General features: G+C 39.0%; 2 protein-coding genes across 13 annotated transcripts in view; one reads left to right on the top strand and one right to left on the bottom strand.

Annotated features, from left to right (window-relative positions):
* Positions 1–22,362, bottom strand: part of CSGALNACT1 (chondroitin sulfate N-acetylgalactosaminyltransferase 1) — a 39,529-nt gene extending 17,167 nt beyond the window's left edge. Inside the window, exons 1-3 of one of the 5 annotated variants that reach the window (XM_064417241.1) lie at positions 22,211–22,362; positions 21,675–21,743; positions 15,399–15,508 (exon numbers count right to left, since the gene is read on the bottom strand). The gene's annotated coding sequence lies outside the window, so the exon portion shown is untranslated. Of the gene's footprint in view, positions 1–415; positions 520–15,398; positions 15,523–20,999; positions 21,137–21,674; positions 21,744–22,210 lie in introns of those variants that run through there. The other 4 variants (XM_064417240.1, XM_064417244.1, XM_064417242.1 and 1 more) reach the window with 4 other exon arrangements.
* The window catches only part of SH2D4A (SH2 domain containing 4A), a 58,044-nt gene extending 31,218 nt beyond the window's left edge, over positions 1–26,826 (top strand). For 2 of the 8 annotated variants that reach the window (XM_064417257.1, XM_064417247.1), the window contains 2 exons: positions 3,693–3,939; positions 8,127–8,259. In XM_064417257.1, coding sequence (XP_064273327.1) covers positions 3,693–3,722 — 30 coding nt within the window. In that variant the 3' untranslated portion in view covers positions 3,723–3,939; positions 8,127–8,259. Of the gene's footprint in view, positions 1–3,692; positions 3,940–8,126; positions 8,260–14,245; positions 16,413–17,304; positions 17,442–19,340; positions 21,907–22,152 lie in introns of those variants that run through there. The other 6 variants (XM_064417253.1, XM_064417254.1, XM_064417252.1 and 3 more) reach the window with 6 other exon arrangements.
* The last annotated feature ends 47 nt before the right edge of the window (positions 26,827–26,873 follow it).

Below are 26,873 nucleotides of genomic sequence, written 5' to 3'. Positions count from 1 at the left end.
CAGAAATCCAAGACTCTCAGCAGAATAGGACATGTCACAGGGATTAAAATTTAGTCTCACATAATTTGGATACTTTATGCAAAAATTAATTCTATTTCTCCTTATGGCCAGATCATGATTTCTCAACTACTTCTCAGCCCAGTTCTTCTGTCCAGGACTGAATTAAACAAAAGGCCAAATAAAGAAAAAAGTCTGTCTGATAAATTGACTGAGTGCACCTTCTTAGCCTTCTTGTATTGTCCCCTGTTAAAAATTCCACTGCTCCCTCTTGGGTTCACACTCACACATCCCAAACAAACTACTCAAAGTCTTAACATCTGGTTTCCAATCTTCAATCCAAATAAAGGATTAGTGAGAAATAGTATACAGAATGAAAATGCTAAATGGTAATATTTGAAGACAGTAGACAACTTACTGTAAAACTCTTCATTTCCTAAACTTTGATTGCAGAATCATCTTCAATAGAAAATATTACATTGGCACACATTCTTTTGGAAATTCTCAACATCTAACCCTGCCCACAGAAGGACAATTATACTGTTCCGCTCTGTAAATAACAATTACAGTCTGATCATCTTGCAAATAGGTTACAACTGGTAGAAGCTGACTTCAAAAGAAGAAACCCTCAAAACTTTAACAGACCTGGAAATACTATATTTTTGTCTTGAAAGAGAACTGAAAAGTAGCTGCTTCATTCAAGAAGCAGCTTACATTCAAGATACTGCTATAGACTTCTCACCCTGGAAGCTACAAAACCAGTGCAGAAGTCCTAACTTTTGCCTTTGGTAGTATCTGGACCCCTTTTCTGCTAATTTAATTGGGCTCCTCTTATAAGGGTGAAGCACTAACTTTATCTGCCATGCCACTTTAGCTGAATTCTGAGGTCCATGTGTACTTGTGTTAGACCATCCACTTACATGTGGTCTCACTGCTCATGAAGGGAACTTTCCCAAAGACAGTCCAGACCAGAAATCAAGATTGCTCTGAAAGCCTTCTGCTGTCATATGCAGTAAACATGCCAGAGTTGTTTTAACTTTTACAGTAGCCATTATTACTGCTACAGTAGACATCCAGTAATAATGATTTCTTCTACAGTATCATTATTTCTGTTTTAAATAAAGCACACAAAAGGAGTATTGAGGTCCCTTGGTCCTCCCAGTGCATACCTATTCTGTGTGTGGGTTTATCAATGTATATACACAAGAGTGAAAGTACCATTGCTCTCTCCATTGTTAACGAAACTAGTTTTAAAGTAAAAAAAAACCACAGAGGATAAACAGTAATTAATTTCTAACTACATCTGAAAAGAACCAGTGTAACATCTAAATTATCTCCACACACCAATAACATTGTTTTTTCTGATAAAACCCCCATTACTTCAAGTAACTGCAACAACACTCCTAAAGCTGCTTTCTCTGCCCCAGAACAATGTTATCTGTGTAAGACCTGGCAGTTTTCCAGAGATCAATAGTCAGCCATTGCAAGGGTCTCTATTAGGAATGCTATTTTTTGTATGAGGTACTCAGATTTCCATTTTACAACCAAAACACACCACCCTTCTCTGCTAAACACGCTGATCTAGAGATGTGCAACCTGCACATCCTCAGTGCAACTCTTATCTGGGGGTGCTATAGGGCACTTCCAAAATCCTTCAAGGACTTTCCTGTGAGTTTCCACCACTCTGTCCCTCCTCCAGTAAGGACATGACAGATCCATGCCCTTTGGATCCAGGCTCCAAAGAGAAAATGCAGAGAAGAGATGACAAGCATTCAATGCTGCTGCCAAAATGCTGTGACTCACAAAGACCATCTCCATGCTACTACAAGAAAAAAAAATCTCTAAAAGTCCATTTCTCATTATCAGGCTCTGTCCTGGAGTTTTAAGAATTCAGTTACTCCAAAAAAGTTTTGAACTTTGCTAAAATGGACACAAAAAATATGCTGTTGAGTTGAGCTGGAATTCAGCCTGGTCTTTTAAGAGCAAATTAGAAAACTATCATAGTTTACAGAAACTGAAAATTGATGGTAGGGCTGGACAGCTGAGATGTCCAACTTAGCCAGAAGATCAGCATCTTCTGAACATGATCATCACTTTAATTTCATTTAGGTGAGTACCATCTCTGTTTTGTAGATTGGGAAAAAAGGAGCATTTTTGTCCAATCATATAATGCTGCAGGAGCCCTATACAACATCAAATATAGCAGCATGCTGAGAACAGTTTGTTTTGGTAGGAAATTAGCTAACAAAACAAGGATAAGCTACAGCCAGAGAACAGCTAAATAATGCTGCTCTAATTTACTTCATTTTAAGATCTAATTCAACTATTTCTCTGTATGTAGAGAGCTTCCAGATAGACTAACTCAGCTTTTACATAACACCAGTCTATACCAGCTTCTGAAATATCTCAGAATCAGATTAATAAGGATAAAACAAAAAATCCTTTAGTATTGATTGATTAAAACAAATAATGGGATAGATTTTGCTCATCCATTTAATTCTGGACTTGGAAAAAAATGCTGTTATTTCACTTTGAAATGTTTAGACATGCACCCTCCATGATTTACACAAGCAAAAGAAAACTGACTCACACCACAGGAATGAACAGCCATTCCTTTTAAGAATGAAGATGACCACAGCTTTATGAAAGTAAAAAGTCAGCAGCAGCAAGGCCTTTTAAAGTTGAACAGATCTACACTGATGTGGGGACACTCTGTGAATGCTTGTTGGCTTAGAACTGTCTCTTCATGACTGTTATAAGAACATTTTCTTGTACAAAGTTCATATTAATGTCACTTTATGCAAGGAACCCCAAGGATTCTGCCAGATGTACGTCCCAAAGTACCACAGCCAGACTTTCTATGAAATCTGAAGCCCAGTGTATGCACACCTGTGATGTAGATCATGAATCAGGGAAGGTTTAGCACTTATCTAATTAAGTAAAAGCATCATTTATCTGTGCATAACTAAGTTGTGTTCAGAAACAGGAAAGCCTAGCTAGGCTGAGCTGCAGGGTGGAAAGCAGTTTGTGTCTCTTTCAGTATTTAACTAGGACTTCTTTAGTCAAGGCTATAAAACCTTTCATATGTTTAGCTGCCAGTCCAGCCCTTCAGCTATAAGTGCACAGTGCAGTGAAAGCCCCCTGATTTGAGAAAGGCTGTGAGATGATAAAGTAAAGTTACAGTGACTGGAGGTATCTATTCCATCAAGGTCGTTGTAAGGTAGCAACAGAGTTTTAAGATGTTTAAACAATCCAGCCTGACCTGGAGATTATGTCTTCTTCTCCTTGCCAGAAATCCCTGGTACAGCTAGAATGCTCTGTACCAATCTAGATGTGGACTTGAACTTCATTAACTCTAGCAGAGTTGGCAGGGGAAGAGGTTTCCTCCTTCCTGAGTCCAGCATGTGGAAACTGAGAAGAGACATCTGGTTTCCACAAGTCTAATGTTATATTCTTATTGCAATGCAGAGCTCTAAATTTTGAGCTCCTTGTACTTGAAATTAAATTTTCTGGGTAGCGTGGTATCAATACAGAGCTTTAAATAAAAAATTAAGATCAACAGAGACAACAGAAAAAACATTTTGACAGTTAAGGTGTTAATGATTAGGTGGGTTATCTAGGCTCAGCAAGAATTAGCAGGATAGGAACTAATTTTGCTGACCAAAATGACTTTTAATCTGTGGTTTACATTACAGGAGAAAATCAAGTTTAGGACTACGAATTAATAATCAGGAAGCCAGAAAACAACTGCAGCTTGGCTCAGTATTAGAGAAGCTACCCAGGCTCTGCACAGAGCACCAACACATGCAGCATTAACAGCTCTCACAGCTCATGTACCGACCCCAGCTGCACTGCTCTGCATTTTGCTGTCAGTCTGGCCTGTACTGATTGGCAGGAAGGGGCCAGGGACCTGACTCAGCCCCCACATCCTTCCTGCTCCAGGTTAGTGCTTACTTGGAAATAACATGCCACAAGGTCTCCTTTCGTTCATCACCACTCTTTTGATCCGTGGTTTTGGTCAAAGACCCAGCATTTCCTTGATACACCAGGAAACCATCTCCTAGCAATTCTTTGAAAAGCCCAAACTCTTTCAGTTATTTCAGTAAAACAGTTTTCTTTTTCTAAAAGAAGTTTCCAAACAATTATTCCATTTTTTAATTTGGGGCTCACTTGAATTTTACTGAATTCACCTTTATCATTAAACTAGCTAATTCTTTACTATGGGAACTTGAAAAGATAAATCATAGCAAAGTCTTTGCAGAAAAGGTCTAGGCAGAGATGAAATAAAGGAAGGCATTTTTATATTTAATGTTATACAGTCTTCTATCCATTTGACCATGAAATTCTCCTTCCAAAAAGGAATTTAAAAAACCCCAAACCTGAGGACAACCAAAAATTAAAGAACTATCTTGCAAAACACAGCTGTCTACAAACTTTCATTCAGGTCAGTTGATTTCAACAGAATGAAGATGTTTATCATTGTGTGATATTTTATCACTTATATCGATTTATTTTTTAAATAAAATATTTCAATAGGCTGAGAATAACTACTTTGTTTTAACTTAACAAATCACAGGGCTTCAAATTTCCAATTCCTGTCAGTTTTTGTATCTTTGAAGTTGTCAGAATGCACACAAGTCCACAGAAAACTGCTTTTGGTCAAATGGCTACAAGAAAAAAAAATTCTTTTAATTTTATGAAAAATGTCTTCACATTTCTATATCATTTATGTAAGTAAACTAAGCCACATTTTCAAGTGTTAATGAGACACCTGCTCACAGTTACTTTGGTTTTCATCTCTGATCCTCAAATCATATTAAAAATGGAATCTATCTTTCAATTTCTTTATAAGATACCTCAATTCAAACAAGCAATCTGATTTTACACCTCTCTCATATGCCAAATTACCGTCATGAACATAATTTCTCATTGTTCTTCAAGAAATTTCACTTCCCTCATTGACTCTATTGGTATCTGAGATTAAAACTGTAGTTTATTAAGAAGATTTTAATTGTAGTTATTGCATATTGTCAGTAGCTTTTAAACCCAGCCAGAAACACATTAAATGTTAACAGTTCACACGAGAGGCATCCTGGTTCTCTAACACAGAGCTGATTGATAACATAAATAAAGCCCGTTTCCCCTACCAGCAAGAGCTATCCTTTTTTCCCCTTTTGTTAAACAGGAGAGGTACACCCTGCAGTCAGCTCAGCATTTCCTGAAAAGTTCCAAAGAGCCTATCCCTTGAAAGAACTTCAGGCTTCAATCAGAAGCAAAACCATTTAATGTGAAGTTATGAAATAATGCACACAATACGATCTTACATTTTTCTGTAAGATTTTTCGATCTGTAACATTTTTCCTCCTTGTCCATGAAAGTATCTGACTTGGTTTAATGTAACTTTGTATCAAAGTTGATGCAAACATTTTTTTTTTTAAGTATAGGTAAATTTTTTTCAAAGAAAACAGTTTTCTGCTTATCCTTGTTCCTTAGGTGCAATGTTTTTCAGAAAACAGGAATAGAGAAAAAAGTGTAATCTCTGGTAGGTAATAGCCTCCAGAATACTTGAAGAAAAGAAGTTTCCTTATGAGTTGGAGCTTCAGGCTACTAAGTCTTTGTTTCTCTCCACATGGAAACCTGTCTGCAGATGACAGGCATTATTTTTATTTTAACAAAGATTGGCTAGAATGTGTGCTGGCACAGCTATGTAAGCTAATGAAACAAAAAGAATTAATTGCTGCTGTGCCTTTACAGTTTTCTCCTATTCCATTGGAGAAAGGGAATTAAGACCCTTATAATATTCCACAGTTCTCTGTGGAATATTAAAATCATAACATTTTCAGCACCAGCTCATGACAGCTTAACTCAGCTTAACTCCCTACATCTCCACTACTTTCTTTCCCTGTGTTGTTCTATTATCACAGAGTAAGGATTCAACAGGGGCTATTAGAAGCAGCAGTGAAATGTCACTGCAAATAGTTCATTAGCCCCTAAAAGAAAAATCCTTCTCCTATGGATGAAAAAGCATCTCCTTTTTCCAACTGCAGTCAAAGTAATAGGGAGTGTTTTCCAGGACTGGCATCTTAAGGACAAATGTCAAGAGAATTTAACAGCCTTTTGTCTAAAAGAGGAAGGAAAGTAACTGTTGGTGGAACATGTTAGGTGTTAAACAGCAGCTGAAAGTTCCTACAGGAAAGAATGAAATATGAGCAAATGTGTCGGCATGTGGATGTAGACCATGTGATAAAAAGCAAGTCATACCTGGATTAAACAAAATTCACAGAGAGGGAGAATTTTTAAGCACTAGGTCAGTGCATGCACAGGGGATTTTGGTGGTTTAATTCTCTCCTGTGGCATGTACCCTTGACAACAAATTTTGCATTGAAAGCATGACAAAAACTCAGTGAAATTGAAGAAGCTGTGGGAAATCCCTACGTTCTTAAAGGAATATAGATAAGGAAACTGCCTGATAGAGCAGATGACATCAGCCATCTATGTAAAGGTTTACATTGCAACTCTTAGAGGATACCATGTGCTTTGGAAGGTGAAAAAAAGATCTTGCATAACAAAGAAATATTTTTAATATTTGTGATTTTGATGATCAATCTATTCCCTGAGCATAAATTTGTGATTTTGATGATCAGTTTATTCCCTAAGCATAAGTTTGTATTTTTGCAGATATGCACAAGAAACAATTCTTCTGTTTGGGAAATGTTACTTTCCTTCGTTACTCCTCTGGATTTTTACCCCGATTTTGACTTCCATTGCTACAAAATTGGTATTTTCCCATCTCTTTGTCAGAGAAGTTGCATACTACTACATGTGTAGGTACTGCTTTTAGCTGCTTCTGAAAGAGAACAACCAATTTCAATAGCTACTCTTCTTGATCAATACTTCTATTAAGTTGCAGTAAAAAAGGACAAAGAAAAGTGTATTATATATAAATAACTGGAAAGTTCAAATAACATGATTATCTTGCAGACAGTCATAGGCAGAACTCTCCCTTGTTTACTGTAAGAGACATGCTGCTGAGAGATCTCATTTATTACATTACCTAAGGTCAGGCTCCTGCACTTACCTCCTGAATTGTCTTCTGGACTCCATCCACCCACATTCCTGATGGGAGCCCAGGGAATTTACCTGGCTAACTTAATCACCTGAAGAGCCATCATCACACAATGCCAATTAACTTATTTTACATAATTACAGTGTGTTCTTACTGCCACAACTGAATTAAGGTAACATGCTATGGAGTGGAAATCCTCCTGATAGCTTTTACACACTGACTTGCCCCCTGTAAGACTAATCCAGTGTCCTACTGTTTATTCAGTTTATTTCTAACTTCAGTTACTTCTTCAAGATTACAAATCATCAGCCAGCCTGAACAGTGCAATAGTTCAGTGTATCTCCAGCAAGTCCAACCCAAGATGCACTCAGCAGAAAAGGGAAAGAATATAACAAAAATCAGATGGTTTTGCCCTCCCCTTTGGTTTTATACACCTACTTCTCCTTTATTTCAGATATTCTACCTCAAAAGATACAGTTGACTCAAAATATAAAAAGAAGCAAGAACCAGGCACCAGTCTGAGTTAACAAGCTGCTTGCCAGCTGAGGAGTCATGCACGCATCCATTATTACAAGCCTAAAAATAGCAAGCCGTTGAGAAGCTCTTAGAACAGCAAAATGTAGCATATTGATATAAAAGTAATTTGTGGATGAAAGAAAAAAGATGGTAAGAAGCTATTTCAAACAGATGGTTAAAGAAATAAAGCAATTTAATCCCAACTTCCAGAGGCAAATATTGCCATCATTATCAGTGATGTTGGAGCCAACTGCTCTACCTGGGGTCTTGCTGCATTCCTTTCAGAATGTCCAGGCTCCCAGGCAGTGGGGTCTACTCCAGATGAAAGCCACACAATTTCCTATCATTCCTTGCACACTCTCTAGGTGTTTTTCCTATCCATTTTCTATCTTTCCCCAGCAAACCTTCCCAGAGCAATTGTGTTCCTTACTGTTCAACACTTGGCACAGTAGAAGTCAGGTACAGTTAGGCCCTCAATGAATTTGCTGTGACAGCAAAGCATCAAATACCAGATGGTGGCTCACAGCTTCTTCTTTCTCCCTAACAGATGTTCAGGTCACTTCAGAGGCCCTGGCAGAACCAACTTGGCTGGTCTAATGAAATGACACATCAGTCATGGCAATCAGCCTGGAAACCTTAAATATGGTACAAACTATGATTGCAGCACAGAGGAAAAAGGGTAAGAAAATGGTGAATACCTTGAAATTAGAACTCTGTAATCTCATCTAGCCATTAAATCAGGAGTATAAAACTAAATACTGTGCACATATTTCAGCTACACAGTAAGGTTCCTCATTTGTTGGCAGATCTGGAATTTCACATGAATCTGTCACATAGCAGCAACTAGGAGGAATTTGAAGAGCTAATGTGAGGTACATACAAAACCCCCAGGCTGCAGTTATAGGATAGACCTTCTATATCCATTAGCACAGGCAGAAAAGGATTCCCAGCCTGAAGAGACACGAGCAGCTGAGAAGTGGCTTCCTCAGATGCTGAACTGCGCATGGAAGTCCCTCTAGATATAGGTCCCTGGTCCTGGTCCAGCCAAAGGGGGCAAAACTAAAGACAACTAGATGTAATGGGTGGGAAGATTTTCTTTTAGGCAGCCTCCTTTTCCAGAGTAGTTCAATCTAAGATCCTTTCTCTGAGCACAAACTGCACTAGAGGCTCATGCCATAGAACATTTGTTAGCAGCACATTTTATGGCCTGAAAAGAAATGAAGTTCAACTGCTTATGCTCCAAAGCACTGGCAAAACACAGCGATCCCTCAGCTCAAACCCACTCTCACTTTAGCACAAGTGATAACCCAAGCTATCACTTTAGCACAACACTGCAAGAGGCAGGCTATGCTCATTAGACAGGTCAGCTCTCAGGTGTGATCCACTTCAGTCTGCAAAGCTGACCAGAAAGAAATCACAAAATTATGAGAAAAGGCTTCCACCACACCTGCAGAAGACAGCCCAGTTGTACAGTTTAAACATTTTCTACACCAGAAGTGCTTGATTTTGATGGCCCAGCATGGCCATTTCCTGGTATAATAAACACCTGATAAATCTCAGCTGGAAACACTGCATCCATCCCTGGGAACACTGAGGAGGCTTTCTAAAGGACACACTGGTTTTTTTTCAGGGGTAGCAGGGTAGCAGTGAGGTATCTAGATAAGGTTTCTCACACAACTAAAACAGTGCACAGACTACTTGAAAGGAGATGCTAACAGGAGATGGTTTGCTGTGAAAGTAGAGCTCAACTTTGAATTTCATTAGAGAGATATGGAAACATTAACAAAAAAAAAATCTTATAAAAAGAATATTACTGGGATGGTCACTGTTTTTTTTCCTTTGAAAAAAAGGGAAGTTCCACAAGGAGTTAAGGTAATGATGACATGATACCAGAAGAGGAACATTTGTAATATGTACTACTAATTCTACTGTAACTGAAAACCATCAAGACACACTTACCTGTGCCAGAGACAAAATACTCTGTATTCAAGGAAACATAAAATCAAGAACACTGACACAACGCTTTATTAACACTTGTCAGATAACATGAAGAAGCCACACCATTGACTTCAGTAACTACTGAGAAATCAAATGAGAAAGAATTTACAAATTGTAATTTCCTACTAAAAGCAAATCAGCTGTGGTGATGGAAAGCAAACATTTTCACACATCTGATTTTATGCATCCTTGGAATATTTCAAAAGTGCATACACAACATGAAAATTATTTTTAGAGCTTTATTGTGGATACATTTAGTTAACTTTTGCTACTTTCCCCCCTATAAGTGGGCATGTTCTCAAAAATTTTCCCTTTTATTCTGGAATGCCATTGTGATTTGGTATCAGGAGACTTAGGGTTTGTCTTATTTCCCAAAGTACTTGAAAGAAAAAAAATGCAAAGGATATTTATGTACCACCTAAATGGAAAAACTAAATTATTACCAAGGTCATAATGATTGATTGTGGAAGTTTTAGTTTCATTTTTAAAGGAAAAAATAATAATAATGTTCTTTTCAAGGCAAAGAACAGTATTATCTGCTGAATGTCAATCAGTACTGGTTCTCTGTAGAGCATTTTGTCAGTCCAAAACATCAGTTCAGCAGTAGTAACTGCTATTAATGAACATTGCAAGTATTCCATCTGATCAGAGCCATTACTTAGACCAGTCCATGCCCTGACTTCATTGAAAATTACAGTAATATTTTTTTAGCCTTTAGTTAATCTATTCAGTATCAAAATGTCAAATCCCTCTGATCAGCTCAGCACATACACTGTGATTGAACATCTGCAAGGAGCTTCAGAGGTGCTTCGTACCTTCGCGTCATGTGCACAGGGTCACTAATGAACAGAAACACAAACCTTAGAATTCATTACCCAGCTGATGCCATTTAAGCTCAGCAATCAACTTACAAACTGTGTATGCAAGACAGGAGATCACTTGCCAAGATGACATTTACAGTCTAAGTAAACAAGCAGCACAGTCTAGATTTCCTAATGCATCAGGCTGTTAGCAGGCTCTGATTGCTGATGCTTAATGCTCAGCCCACATGCATGCAAAGAAGCCATATGGTTGTTAGAAAACAAACCACTCTGCTTAAACCTGAAACCTCTATCCTAGGAATCAGAAGGGACTGGGTTAAATGGTGGATTGTGCTGTCCTCCTCCAGTCTCCACCATCAGCATTGATATACCTTTGTTGGAGCTATATGGACCCACTTTGCTAAAGGGATGGAAAAACATGTTTGGAAGAAAGAAGTGAGGAGTAAACAAATGGAGACAAAAGATGAAGGCATTTGTGGAACCACTTAGAATTACTATGTTGCTAAAATACCCTTGTAATGTGAGGAAATTGGCTGTGAGTAGGTTTGCAGCTGCAAAGAGCCACAAAACCTCAACATGGTTTGAAGTGGTTTTGCTGAAAGGAAGCAGCTGTAGCAGCTGGCCTGGATTCTGAAATGTGTTTGGGAAAAAAACCCCAACAAAACAACAAAATTTCCCACATGTTCAAGACGTACATATCTGCAGAGAACATCAGGAGAGCCTTAGAGAGCTCAGCAGGGCCTGGATGAGAACCACACCTCTTCCCAGGAAGGAGTGATGAGTGCACAGGGATCCTCACTCAATTTTCTCTCTTATTTTCCCTGTGCATCCTCTACCAGCTTTTGTTCTTCCCAAAGGTAGGCTGGGTTAGAAAGCTCTTAACACTCCTCTTTCCACCAAATGTATTTATCTGAGCAAGTCCAAAAGGCCTGAATCCAGCTACAACAAACTTTCTGGGCACCTCTGACTGTTACGAAATGTAGTGACTCAGCCAAGCTACATCAAGAAGAGAACATATTTTATTTGTTTACTGGAACTTAATAAACCAGGGCAGGAAAAAAAGAAAGCGTCTGAAAGGACACATCCCCACATATCCTCATCTTAGAAAACTTAGTCCTTCTCTCTGACCCTAGGCAGGTGTTTCTATCTGGCTTTCTGCCTCCCTGTACACTTTTGACTGTTTGTCTCCCTCCCCAGGCCCATAGCTCTGCACTTCAGACATTCCTAGTCACCTGTCCCATGATGCAGTTGAATCAGAGGCATCAGTGCTTATTTACAACCAGCATTTCCCCACTTATGTTCCCATTGCCATGGTGAGCAGCAACAGAGCCTGAAATATAAGGTCAAAACATAGCCTAGATATCTCCCACAAGCCATATGGAATAATCATTTTCTGAGGAAATTTCTGGCAAAAATTTGCGCTTGCTCTCTGACCAAAAGCACACCTCAGCTCAGCACTCTGGACTACTAACTGAGGTTCTGAGACAGAGAACAATAAACATCCTTAGAAAGCTTGAACCCAGATTCCTCTGCAGAAACTGAAGAGGGTCTTGCCAGTACTTTATAGGTTATCAATGTTACTTCTTTGATCTCTGTCAGCCTCACTGTGTTTCCTTCTACCATGTGGAAGTTCAGGGCCATGGCACATATATGTACTGCTTGCCAAGCACCCTAACATCACTTCATGGGAATTTATTATTATTTTTCATCTTTCAGAAGCTTTTCAGCCTATCCTTGCATAAATAATGTATGACAATATAGATTGCATCTGAATATATTTGCGAAGACAAACTAGACCTCTTCCCCAGTTACTACTCCACTGAAAATAAAATGTTGGTCTGCATGTCTTGGATTACTCAGAAATAATGCAGTTAGAATCACAATACAGTTATGTGAACTGTATCAAACTAATCAGGCATCAAGACAGAGAAAAAAATAGGAGAAATCAGATGAACCCTAGAAAGAGACTTCAAGTCCAGGCTGACAGGACTGCACATACTGAAATACCTGAGGAAAGATGAAAATTATTGTGGTCAGAACATCACAATGTAGGCCAGCCTAAGAGGGAGGCTGTCCACTTGGTGAAAACCTGGACCAAAGCAGATATTCAGAAAAAGGAACTGTGTTCTGGAGACAGGTATGAGGACACAAAGTATGAAGCACCAGAAAGGCAGAAACATAACAATATACAATAGCTGTCTTGTCTCAGCAGGAGTAAAAATTAAATTACTGGGACCTACCAGATTTCAGTGTAAATTGACATTTGTGGGCATTAAATAGGATTATTCAATAGATGAGAACACAGAAGTGCAGTATGGACAATAAGTGTCAATATATTAGAGTGGTGATACTGCAGCCCACTTTGGTATGCTAGGTTTGATGAATAATACACTGGGCAAGACAGAAGCTTTTCATTTCTGTGTTACCTCCAGTATCACCTCAGCCTTCTCTGGAGTAATTTTAAAACAGCTATTTTGGAACTTGTGAAAACAAAGGCACCTCCATGTCAGTTTTAGCCTGGGGGACTGTCAAAAATCCAATTCTAGCTGCAGCTTGTGTAGAATCAAATGCAGACTCAGGCCTTAATTTTGACGTAGGTATCACAACACAAAGACATCAGCTGTTTTTTCCTCTGTGAATTGCAACAGATCGTCTCTACTGATAAGTTTTCATGCCATAGTTGCATTCTGATCTGAAAAACAACAATGCAATTTAGAAATTCTGCTCCTCTACCTTGATACAATCTTGATGAATGCAAGTGAATTCATTTTAATGAATTTTTTATCCTCTTTCACCAGCAAGATGAAAGAGGATAAAAAATTAAAAAGAGATCAAAATTAGAAAAAAAGATGTAATATCCAATGAATACAAATAAATATTTAGTCAGAAAATAGGTATAACTGAAGGGAAATTGCCTTTTGCAATAAAAAAGTTTGGCCTGGCTTTGTTGTTTCAGTCCTAAGAGATCTGAAATGTTTGCCTTGAACTGCTACTGACCATACACATCAGTTTGATGAGAAAGACCAAAAGTTTAGTAGCAAGTGTGTACCATAAGCTGAGGAGCAACAGCTCAGAAGTTGTATCATTCAGCAGGCAAAAGTACACTACAGCTTTCACATAGGGAAGTAAGTCCCCTCTTGAGGAAAGGCCATAGAGCAAAAACCAAAGGACACTGGAAGAAAGAGCAAAAGCTCTCAGTGCATTGAAGTGACCACTGTGCAGCACATCAGAACTTTCCAAAACACTACTGCACTTTCTAGGTCATCACATGCAGGTTCCAATATCCTTCCAAAGGCAAAAGAGTCTGGAAACTGGTCTGGAAGATAGTCCTGATCAATTCTTAGATGACAGATATACATGTCACTGTGTTATAAGACGGAACAGCAGCATATACAAGCCAAGTCTCCTTCCTGAAGGTAAGATGATCCCATGCAAGTCATTTCCCTGTCTTCTTCTTAGTATTTCCAGCTGTAGCAAAGACAATAATGATGATGCCCACTGTATTATGCATTTAGACAAGATGATGAAAATAAACAGAAGTGGATATGTACTTAAGAAGAAATAATGTGCTGTGGCTTCTTCTCTTCACTGACTATCATGCAAGGAAGCTTAACAATATATTGAACTGAGATGCATCTGGAACTGGACAATCCAGATTCAACCCTAGCAGTGTAAGAGTTAGCATAATTATTAATACACTGAATACTACTTCTCCAAAAACCTTAAGGTGAAAGATCAGAATTCACCTCTAGATCAGAATATCACCTCTAGAAGGTGGGAATTTTTCCCTCTCCACAGGTATGTTATCATACATATTAATTGGAAAATGTCTATTTTCTTCAAATAGGAGGGAGAAAATGTGCCCAGACTGGAGATGCCCATGGCAGCTGCAGTGAGGAAACAAGAAATTAAAGAAGTCTAGACCAACATGAAAGCTTTTAACATGCCACTGTAAAGGTTCAAGTATCCTTTAGACAGAGTCCAACTGCCTCTGTGACTTTCAGAGTCAGATGATTTTATCCCCAGTCACCTTAAGGATGGTGCGTACTCAGCTGAGAGGAGCAGTGGACACAATTTAACTCTCATTATTTGAATCCATAGATTTTTTTCAATTTCTATCTTTTTGAAAGACAACATAAAAGTGAAAACACAACTCCTAAAAGAAACAGCAGAAAAGTCTTACTGAGCAATCATATAATCATAGAACACCAGGTTGAAAGGGGATTCTTCGGGGGACCTCAGGACAGTTTTGCAGTGGCACTCCCAAGGCAATGCTCACCTCACCTTCCATCATGAAATCATGCCCACAAGCTTGTAATCCAGCCCAAGGACTCCAAAGAAGAACGTAGTTGTCAGCTGTACCTGATATTCATCTAAATAACAGTCCCCAGCAGCAAGAAATTGACACAGCATAGCTATTTATGACACCAGCACTCTGTGATCTGCCTCACTCACACCTTCTCTCTTTCCTTGGTAACTCTGGAAAAGAGCTTACCCTTCCCTTGGACTCCCTTTGATAGCAAGAGACATCCATTTGGCTCTTCTCAGTGGAAGGAAATCCTCATGGATCTAAGGTACCTATGACAGCCAAGGCTTATCTATTCCCTCTGGTTGTTTCAGCACATTAATCAGCCCAGATGAAGACTATAATGGATGCAAGGACTCCCTGATGACTTTACCCCCAAAAGCCAAATCTCTCCTTTGCCACTTTATAAAAGTTGAAATATTTATGTGGGAAGGTACCAATATCAAAATTCTGTGTAAGATTTTTTAACTCTAGGATGGAACTTCAGAGACAAACTAAAGAAATACACTTAATCTGCTCTGTGAGTACCAGCACTTCTGTAAAACAAATACAGCAACAATGAAGGATGCAACATCTTTGAAACTCAGTCTTATGCAGCATAAATATAGTCCCCTGATTCATCCATCCTCTTTTCTACCTCCTCTAACTGACTACATTTGATTCATGCATACGAGAAAAAACATCAGGACAGTACCGTTAGCTGCACTACAGGTCGCAGAAGCACAAATGGCATGGAACGTCTACGCCTTTTAATAATGATGCTCTTCTCCCCTGCAGATCACCTGGCACGCACAGTTCAGCTCTCTGAAAAAATAATGCAGTCACTCCCTGATTAAATTACTCCTGGAGTGGAAAAGACATTGAGCAGCCTGCCTGTTTCAATTGGCTGTGTAGTGACTGAGCTCCATGAATATGGAAATAATTAGAAATCCTAGACCAATGTAGAGGAGGACGAGGAATATGTGACCCACATAAAGGGCATGCTGGAGTTGCATGAAAGTGAAATCATAGTGTAATATTAAACAAGTGAAAAATCCTTGATATCAGTGATGGAGGTTAGAAAACAAATGAAGATTTCTTCAGTAAAATGCCAGAGGGTTCCAACTGAGATACAAAGCCTTTTCAGATGCATTTTACAGGCTCCTTTCTCCTAGGAAAGAGGTAAAATTGAGATTTTATTTTAAATCCTAATTTATAACTCTAATCCACACCTTTGTGTCTCTTTTGCTCTTGATGTGTAATAGGTTTACAAGATTACTAAGTAGCTGCCAGACAGGTTTTTTTACTTGGGCTCTGAAGCTTTGTCCTTAGTAGTAAATAGCCCAAAAGATTCTAATCAGAGTATGAGAAATGTACAAGTACCGTAGGAAAACCAAAAAGCTTTACCACCAGATGAGCGCATTTTCACCAACTCAAGCAGATGAACTGCTTGAAAGAAAGTAAGAATATTACACCCCTGAATTTACTGGAAAAAATCTGTCACATACATCTGTAAAATCACAAAAAAAAGCCTTCATTTTCCTTGGACGTGGTCCACTTGTCCACCTGTGCTAAGCAGGAAGAACCAGCACTCCAGTATAAGAGGTGCTTTGGTGAAATTGAAGTGCTCTGCTTCCCACATAGCTCTGCAGCTGGAGTACATGGCACATCCAGGCACCCCATATAGCTCTGTCTCTCCTGCCACTCCCTGGGACTGCTGGCAAACAAGGTATGTAACAGCAACCTTCTTCAGCTTCTTATACCTGGCTCTCATAGCAAAAGGCAGATCCGATAGCAAGGAAGAGAAATGAAGTCTAAACCATACTGGACAAAGGCAAACATCCATGCCCATTGAATTCTAACGTGTTTTTGTCCCCATTTGAAAACTAGGACCATCAATTCATAACAATATTTTTAAGTGGTTCTGAGATGTGTTCTCAAAACAGGTTTGCAGGTACCTTATATTTGCAAAGATCTAGTTTTTTAGTGTAGTTAGTTCCTAAGGATTTTAGAGTGAAGCTTTATTTTCCTTTCTCTAATGCTAAAAATTTTCCTTTCATTCCTTTAACATTACATAAGTGCTTTTCATTTCCTGAACAATTTTCAGAGAAAGCCGCTATATTTTTGGAATAGCTTATTAATTCATAAATTTATATACATGGTTCAATTAAGCATCAGAAAACTTCACCACTAACTTTTATCTCATAAATCACCTTACACTATCCTGTAAATTGAAAGGTCAGTGGCACATTTTCTATCCCTGTGGCTCAAAAAAATCTCTATCAATTTTTAAGCTAGTAACTACTACTTTCATAGCAAGTTCCTTAATCTAAAATATTTCTGTTTAAATTTTCTAGGATTAGAGGCAACATTATGATGTGTTACATATTCCCTTCAGACAGTTTTTTTACTTAATAGCAGTATGATGAGAAAAAAGCAGCGCAGATAACATGATTCACTATACACACCACTGTATATTTTGCTAATAGCTTTTTACAAGTTTTCCCAAAGTTTATTTTAAATCTCTTCCCTGAAATCTAAAGGCTACACCTTCTCACAAATAAAATAATACAAAGTTTCCTGTGAAAAGGGTGTTTCAAAACTGTTACCTCTATTTTCAGACTATTCTAACTGAAGAGGAATGTTTTTCTAAAATGCTGGCTTCACATTAAAAGCACACTTGGGAGAGACTATTTGATGTAAAGCTCCTCCTTTCAGAATCAATACAACTCAAAGTTTCCCCCTGTGAAGAAAGTCGGTATGTACGTGGTCATTGTAAATGTTAATAAAAATATCAGTTGTAGGATACATGAATGCAAAGAACCCAAATATAGACATACTCTGGTCTGGGCAAGCTGAAATCTAACTGTCCTATCAGGGGTTGGGTGACTGGCTACAAAAGCTAAAAAATAACAAAAGAACCCAATGCACCTTCAAAACTGGAAGCCACTTGGTTCACTGAGTGATTACCATTGATCCCTGGCACATGTAGCTCTGCTTAACTCTGTTATGATCATGGCCAGCACGTTCATAACTACCTTCTATTAAATCAATTCATAGGGGAAAATGCTGTGAAAAAATCTTAAAATTACACAAGTATTAAAATCCCACTTTTAAGACTGAAATATTCTGCCCTCCCAGATATAGTTGAAGCACCACCTTGGCAGCAGGAATGGCAGCACAGGTGACATAACATCTCCTCACCTTTCACCATTCACATCCCAGCAAAAGATGTGAGTGCAACACAAACCACTGACCATCAGTACTGGTCTGGGTAACATGAAACTCTCTGAAGCTTTCTGCCTTGGTGCATGTGCCTGGGAGGCCTTTGGATATTCAATCACTCCTGTGGTTTGTACATTTTGGCCCGTGATTATTTATTAAGCCAACTTTCAAAAGAAATTATTTCTTAGTAAACCAGGTAGAGTTACAGATCACTCAACTAGTTTGAAAACTAAGTGATTAGAATTTCTAAATATGGCTATACAATAAAACATAATCTAGTAGGCAAAACTCTGACCTAAAATGCAGGACATATAAGTCCAGCTTTTGGTTCTGCCACTGGCCCACTGGCAAGATTCCATGTGAGTCTTTTCACCATACACAAAACAGGAACAATAAGAGAATTGTCTCAAAATCTGAGCTACATTATAAGCAGATGATTAATAGATATATTGGGCTGCAGACTTTTGGCTTTGAAAATCTTGATCCAGTTTCTTATCCTGGAAAGGAAGCTGGGATTATTCAATTTAAGAACTGTCAACTATTTATAGAGTCAGCTACAAAAAAAATTCTTTTAAGAAATAGCAAGCCAGAAACCTCTTGCTGCCTCAACCATCTCCAGTAGAAACAATTCCCAGGGGCATCTACATACTGTTCCAAGGTTGCTGGAGTGCATATTGTTCCATGTCTTCTTGCCAGTAAATTGCCAAACCACTGTCAGACACAGAATGGAAAGGAAAAAGGAAAAAATAGTTCCGAGGATTTAACTTCAGTAGAGTTTCTATCACTGTTCTGTTACTTTAGGAGGATGATGCTCATGTCCAAGTGACTGAGTAACATTTCTCTGTTATCAAGGCAATGCAACCTGATCTAGCGGAAGGTGCCCTTGCCCATAGCACAGGGGTTGGAACTAGAGGATCCTTAAACAATGTTCAATGCTAATGTACTTTTAAGGTCATTCCCATTGGCATGGAACTGGGCTAGCATAGTACAGTTTAGCCTAAAACACATAAACCTGTTGGGGATGAACCTGAAAACAGAGCCCAGAAATGTAACTACTCTAAAACTGAGGTACCTTAACAAAACCAAAAAAACACACAGCTCTCCGCTATCTTCTGACAGTCAACTTTCTGTCTCCATGTCAGAAGAAAGACAGAACTCTGCATAACATTGAATGTGTTCATTTATTCATTGGTAGAGAATACAGCTCACCATGAAGACATTTTTTCTGAAAACTAAGCCCCAAAGGGACATAAAGACATTTACTCCTATTTTGACTAACCAGTCAAGTATAAGAATGTAACACCCACACTAATAAAGATATCTGTGAGTCTCTAACAAGGAAACCATTAAGGACAATGATGACATCTTATCTGGGTAGACAAAACAGCTGGGGATGAAAGATTAACACTGCACTGTCTGAAAACTTTTGTAGCACAACTGAATAAAAAATGAGAGTTTCTTCAAAAATCAGAAAATGGCCTGAGGTATGCTGGTCTGGACAAAGACGTGGTGTGACAGAGCTTTCTCCCACCAGGGGGTAACTAACTGATGGAGGCTTGTGAGCAGGCTTTCTCCAGTAGATGTGACCTGAAAGGTAAGCTACATGCAAACAAAAAAATTTTGTCACAAGAGGATCAAGTCAGCAGGACAGGGTGAAAGAAAATAGAAGCTAGGTGTAAATAGATTCAGCATTTTTGCCTTATGTTTTTTGTCCATATCTTTCTTAAGTGTTTCTAAGTGCATTGCTGATTTAAACTGTTACAAACAAAAGTTTATAGTGCATTTCCACTTAACCCTCTTGACTTGTGCATGGTTTAGACTAACTAGCCTTTCCTTGGCAAGACACAGACCAGGTCACAGGGGTAAGAAAACAAGCATTCACTTAACCAGGTAACAGGAACCCAGTTTGGGGCATGCAAGGAGAAATATAGCAAGCCATGAGCTCTGCTACATTGACTAGGTAGAAAGCTGACACCACAAATATCATGGGGAAAAATGAACACCTTCCAGTAACTCTTGGGAAGTAAGAAGGATCGAATCCAGTAAGATACTGCATCAATTTCAAAGATTCCAAAGAACATACCAAGCCACCCACATCACTTATCCTACTTCCCCATTCATGTTTCCTGTCAAGGTAATGCCCATAGAAATGCCAGCACATCGTGGTGGGAGTCTAATAAGATTTGAAAAGCAGTGCTGGCTAACAAACCAGAGATCAGAAGGGAAGGGGGGCAGCCCAATACACCCTCTGCCAGGGATGGTGAATCCAAGATCCTATCTATCTTGTTCAGAATACATGTTCTATAAAGACTGCATTAGTTTGTTATACTGCTTAATTTAAAGTTTTTTAAGGAACATTAGACTTGAGATAACTTTAAGAATAAGGAATAAAGGAGATTTTTTTTTTTTACAGTAGAAAACAGGTTGCAGACATAAAGTGGGTATTTGCACTGTGACAGGGTATGGATTTCTAACTCCAAAAAATAAGATGACAGAAAATAATAAGATTTGGTGTAATGTTGATTAAAGAAAGTTAATCCTCAATGGGTTTTAAAACACCTTAGAATTAATTTATTCATTCGAGTATTGTAAATGCTTACAGTGGTAAATATTTTTGTTCTGTAAAACAAAAATAGTTTACTGTAACTTTGTAACTCTGCCCTCTATCATTCCTTACCCCATCCCAAGTAAAGAAAAACTCTTGACAAACTGCTAAAGGACACTTCTTAATGGAGCTAACACTAGGTGGAATTCAAACAGCAAACAGCTTCAGAGATGTGAGGAGCAAAACAAGATAGATTTGAAACATTTTGCTACATCAAAAGTGTTTCTGAACATGCAGAACAGCATGTCTGCCTTAAAAGATGCAGACTCCCCTTGTAAGAGATGCCCCAAATATTCAGATGGATTGATTTAAATAATGAGAAAACTATAGAAACCATGAACAAAAATCTTTAATTATTAAAACTGTAACCTTGATACAGAAAAGAAAGATTAACATCCCTTGAATGGTTAGCTCTTAAATTGCTTGAAAAGAAATATGAACAAGAAATAGTATTTTCTAATTCCCCATGCACTAATCATAACTCACCAATAGTTGTTTCCCACACAAATCTATTTTCAATGCATTTGCATTGGGCAATGTTGCAGTGATACCTTTCAGCTATTCTGATGCTCAGAAATAATGATTCAACCTTTTAAAGCTATATACTTCCTGTAAGAAGCAACATTAAGTAGACAAGGAAGTAAACAGCTTGATATGAATAACTATTTTATTTGGACTGGTCTTAAAAAAGAATACACAAAAAGCACATTGTATATGTTTTACAACAATTCTACTCAAGTTAAACATTACCATAAAAGTAATTCTCTTACAAGGAAAGTGATTCACAGTGGAAACAATTTGAAACTCAGTTTTACAAAGTTTGCATAAGAACTGTCCACCCAGGTCAAGAAATCCACTCACTCCCACAAAATGTGATAAGGACAGAGGACAAAACCAAAGCAATTACCGAAAATGATCTTTCATTGATCCAGAGAACACAAGCTAATAGGAACATGCAGATATGTAGTAGATATTGTTGAAATAAAAATACAGGATTTTAGGTCTCATATAGACAAGGAACAGTTTTGTGACAAGTATAAACAGATTTTATCAATAAGAAAAACAAATAGCAACAGGATAATCTTAGCAACTATAAAGAAAATAAATACCGCATCTACTTCATAGTCCAATTTCAGAGATAAGGATAGAAAATTGCCTTACCTCAAATACAGCTTGAAGAGAGACATTAACAATATGCCTACATCCTTTCTTAGTTCCCTTGATAGCAATCTAAGAAGAAATACAAAATACCAAATAACTATCTTTCCTTCAGACAGCATATGCCCAGGAATAACATGCTTCCAGTAAAGTGTGCAGAAAAGAAATAAACAATTGAAGCTCAAAAAGACAGTCCTTGCAAAAATAAAAAGACAAGAACTTTTTATATTTTAAATGCACAGTATGATTTATTACATTTTAAGGGAGTAGAGACATTCAGCAATTAGATAATATAGACTTAACTGTGATATTACCTCAATTCTCACTAAAATATTAATTCAGTACATTTGTCTACAAAAGGAAGATTGCAAATTTATCACCACAGAACTGGAGACATAAAAAGATTCCTATTCCAGTAGTAGGCACACATGGGCTCACACGATACAACCTTATTAATTTGCTGTTTCCTCCCATACAACAGTGCTTACTAAAGCAACACTCAAATGTTAAATGCTTTGGTCAAGAGTTCAGTCACTGACCTGCAATGAAAGCCTTATGTTCAGCTCCAACATTTTCTAACAGCAAACAAGGAAAAAAAATGGTTTCACGGAATGAACTGTTAGAAAAGAAAATCCTCACATAAGCTTTCCCCGAGGGGGAAGAAATATCCACAAGCTTTAAATTGGCCAGGCGGATTTAAGAGGAAGCAAAAAAAAAAAAAAAAAAAAGGCAGCTCTTTCTGTTGCGTCAAAGAGCCCACTGTGCAATAGGAACAGTGAACAGAGTTGTTAAACTGGCAAGCTTTTGCTGAAGACAGCTTTTCAATATGCTCTCAGCATCGTCTCCCAGGGCTGGCTGGAGACAGTCCCACTCCTCTTATATGGGCTCTACTCCTTCAAGAGGCAATCGCTCTTAAGGACAGTTTCCATAAACATACAGTTCTCCTGCCTTGGCTGCACATGATGAGGGCAATTGCACACGTACACACACCTGCATTCAGAGAGCAGACCTGCGTGCACTTGGGGAAAATGCAGGCACACTCAAACTAGCCATCATTACCTTGGCTTAAGAGCAGGATGCTATTGATGACTGACTGCTTGCTAAAACTCCCTTCCCCACTTAGACCATTCGGTGTGCTGTTAGAAAGCAATCCTGAAAGGCACAGCACTTAGAGAGGAAACCTCTAATGCAATTCCATTGGGACGTTGTAGCCCCAGCAGTGCTCTCTGACTAAAGGAAATCAGTAGTCACATGCTGCTGCCTAGCTTTGTGTGTAGTGCAGAGAGCTCAGAGAGTCACCAGAGACTGCAGCTACGTGGGATGAGTGAACCATCCCCCCCGGGAATGACGGCTCCATCACTGAGGACATCTTTAGGGGCTGAACCCGTGTACATAAGGTGAACTGACTAAGGACACCAAGCAAATATTAGTTAAATATTAGCAAAGCCACACTCATCACCACATACAGGAAACTGCCGCACAGATCTCTGCAGACGAGGACAGCACCTTGCATTCCTTTCACAAGCCACGGAGGCCTAAGCAAAGGCATTAAGAGCACAGTTCAACCTACTCCAACTTGCATCTGGTCTGCTGAGCTGCCTTCTGGGCTTCACTGCCTACAAAGGGAACCCATGATGGCTTTCCCAAAAAGAGGTTGCAGACAGCAACATTTTTAGAGATGAGTGCCACTCCAAATGACAAGGCGATGAATGCCTGCAACATGTGTGCAGAAAGAACTTGCAAGGAAGAATGGCACTGGTAAGGGACAGGGATAGAAAAGGGAAAATACAAACTGTGGAATGCACTTTTCAATGTGACTGCAGAATTAAAAGTGAGGACAAACATATGCAGCTGGTTAATTTAGAATTTCTCTTCTATTTATATATCTTTCGGAGTTGCCACAGGGACATAATGAGCCTGAATATGTGGGAAGGCAGCAGAAGGAAACGAAGTATATGCAGGAGTTAAATTCTCTCTATTTGTGTTCTTTCTCTACTTAGTGAACTTCTATATGGAAAAATGACTGGTTTAACAGCTTCTCTTGAAATCCTTCCAGGTGAAAATGAATGTCTCTCCTAAAAAGTGTTTCCATAAATGACAGACTAAGTTTCTGAAAAAAGTACCTTCAATTTATAAGTGAAATACAGCATTTTCTAAGCTTTTAGCCACATAAATTTAATGCAAGGTCCTATTTGTGCACCAAGCAGTGTGCTGCTTTATTGTGTTCTCATAACACCAGACAACTCACTGTGTCCAAAGCCCTAGCTGTAGTGTCACTGGAGTCATATGGGCGTAGATTTGGCCTCACGAGAGTAGAGTGATTAATAATTCTATCTCTGATGTGTGGAGGAAAATTACAATCTGGTTCAGTTCCCCAGATCTAAAAGCTAGGCAGGTATTTTAACACATTCCACAATAATAGTAACTGCTCGTAAAATTACCTAAATGTTTCCCAGTACAAATCCAGACTCCCCACCACTCATCAAAGTCAAAATGCAGGCTGAAGGAAACGGGTAACATTTGCTCTTTTCTTGAAATTGATTTTTTGTTTATCTTAGTATAATAAAGGTAGATTAATTTGCATGTTGAGCAAGTGGCTGGAGCAGATGATGTCCCTTTCAACCTAAACTATTTTGATTCTGTGAAAATGAGGTCAATTATTAAAAGCTGCCTTAGGCTATTACAGAAATTAAGTGGACTGTGGCCAACTTCAGTGTTTTGAAGCCATAATTTGGATTCAACTGTCAACTGCAGTTTCAGAGTCAAAGATCTGCATTATGTCACTTCAGGAGAAGCTAACAGATCTGCTGAAACACAAAACATAAGCATTTGTAATGATATTGCCATCTATGAGGTCATTAATGGATATCACTTTATGGAGAGGGCTGTATTGGTTCCCACACATCCCTTGCTGTTCCACTCCTGGGTTCCCAATCTCCTTTTTTTGTTTTCCTTCTTATCTGTCACCCAGTCATCCAATCTCAATTTAGTGTCCTTCAGCTGCAAGAGACAAAGAAGACACTGAGAATTCTGAGTGACTGAAAGCCCAGACAATCCATGTCAGCTGTAGAAATTCCTCTGCACAAAGCAAAGGACACAGAACTGACAAAAAAATCTACAAAATAACAAAACCCTAGTTTTGTTATGCAGGATCCCTAGTTTTTGTGTAGACTCCACCACGCTGCTAGCTCAACACAGACTGTCTTCTCCAATGCCTCACTCAGAAGATGTTAAGAAGATGACCCCTTTCAAATCTTTTCAGTATTATACAAAGCTTTAGCTTCCTTGCTACCCATGCCAGACATCAACTCCTGCTCCCTAGCCTAAGGAGTGGCTATCAATTCAAGCCCTCACCACTCAGCACAGCAGTTATCCCAACCTTTGCACTGCCACATCATAGACCACTTTATCCCATACCTAAAACCCAACCTACATACCCTTAGGGCTTGCTGTAAATTCTCCAGTCCTGTGTAAGTGACAGCAGCCTACAGCAACAAGCCAGGAAATCCAACACAGAACGAATGCTGTCTGCTGGGATTATACTGATCCAGAAATGTGGAAGGTGGAGAATGACATTCAGAGCCCTCTGCTGCTGCCAACCTAACACCTTTCAAACACTCTCCTGGCTCATGAAGACTTGCTTTTGTGGTGCAGAAGGAATTTGAAGCACTACCGCCAAGGTCTACAATACAGCCTTTGCACACATCATGTATCTGTCCCTGTGCTGCATCAGCTACACTGCCTGAATTATCTCTGTTACTCACAGGCCTTCCTCCAGAAATGGGACAATCTTCCCAGGGAAAAATCATCCTTCGCCACTGCCTTGAGGTCAGTGCTGCCTCCTTCCTGCTATAGAAGGTCACAAAGCCTCTTCCTGAAAAACAAGGCTCATGTAGGCATTTCAGCTGAGTCCTGTATTCCTGCAGGAAGGAGGCTGAGTGCACTTCCAATTGTCTGGCTAAAACTGTGAGATTCAGCATGTGCTGCACTGTGGAAATCCAAACAGCACAATCTGGGCAAGAACTCAGGAATGCCACTGTAAGTGCAGAGGAAGCTTCAGACCCTGCAGGCGTAGCCCAAGCCCACCACCACCGACACGCTTGGCTCCTGGAATGGGAGAGGAGCACGCAGTGCCATTGGCAACTCAGTAGTTCAAGTTTAGAACAGCAGTGGCTCTAAAGTGTTGACCCGACTAAAAACCAAGTTTATGTTCCAAGTACCTTCAAATACTAGTCCTGTGTCACCTGTTGCAGACACAGTGCCCATATTCTGAAGAACCACAGTGCTCCTCTTCTTCCCATCCACAAATGAACACAGTGGTGTTTCCTGCTTACTCAGTGGAATCACTTACCCCAGTCCCCTGCAAGTCTGATCCTGCTGCCTGTCTTGTATCTATATGAGGATCACAGAGCAAACAGTTTTACCTCCTAAGTCCAGGGGTCAGGCAGCCTTAATGTAAGTCCTTTATTAGGTTTAAACTCTTTCCAAGCTCCAAGCACCTTTGTCTATGTGCTGTTCAGACTCCTTCTCTTCTGTCAAGTTATGCTGTTTGTACCATACAAAAGTGGATTCTCAACTTTTCCTTGCCTGGAAGGGCTGAGTGGACTGGCAAACACATGAAGCATTAGGAATGCAGAAGCAAGGATTCAACAAATCTTGGCAAGAGACATCAGTACTCAATTTGAAAAAAAAAAACCCAAAAAACAAACCAGATTATTTACAGTTTTAAAAGAAAAAAAAAATCCAGTGTCCAGAGGACACACAGGCACACACACAAGGAAAAAAAATAAAATATAAAAGGTTGTTTCTAATTTATTGAAGTATTCCCCCTTGCCTAGTGGATTAAATACAGCAGCACCTTGCTTTCAGGACACCTTGTGAAACTGGTTCAAAAACTGCCATGTCCCTGTGTAGCTGATGTCTTAGGGGTGATTCTGCACCAGCAATTTTTCAGGGCTCTCCTCACACACCCATTCATTTTCAGAAGTAATTTCTAGTAATCCCCTGCCCACCCATTTCACTCTAGCAGCATCCTGATTCTGGCCTCACAAGCAGCATAGGGGGAACCCCAACTAGCCCATCAGCTCTTGCTGAGCCGTTTCTGAAGAGACAGACTACACAACTTTATTACCATATTCAGTCCCACAATGCAAAGCTATTAAATTATTATTATTATTATTATTATTGTATCAAATTTGTCTG

Source organism: Passer domesticus, chromosome 4 (genome assembly GCF_036417665.1).
Source record: "Passer domesticus isolate bPasDom1 chromosome 4, bPasDom1.hap1, whole genome shotgun sequence".
NCBI lineage: Eukaryota > Metazoa > Chordata > Aves > Passeriformes > Passeridae > Passer > Passer domesticus.
The sequence above is the reverse complement of the archived record's forward strand: the minus strand, read 5'-3'. Positions and strand labels throughout refer to the sequence as shown.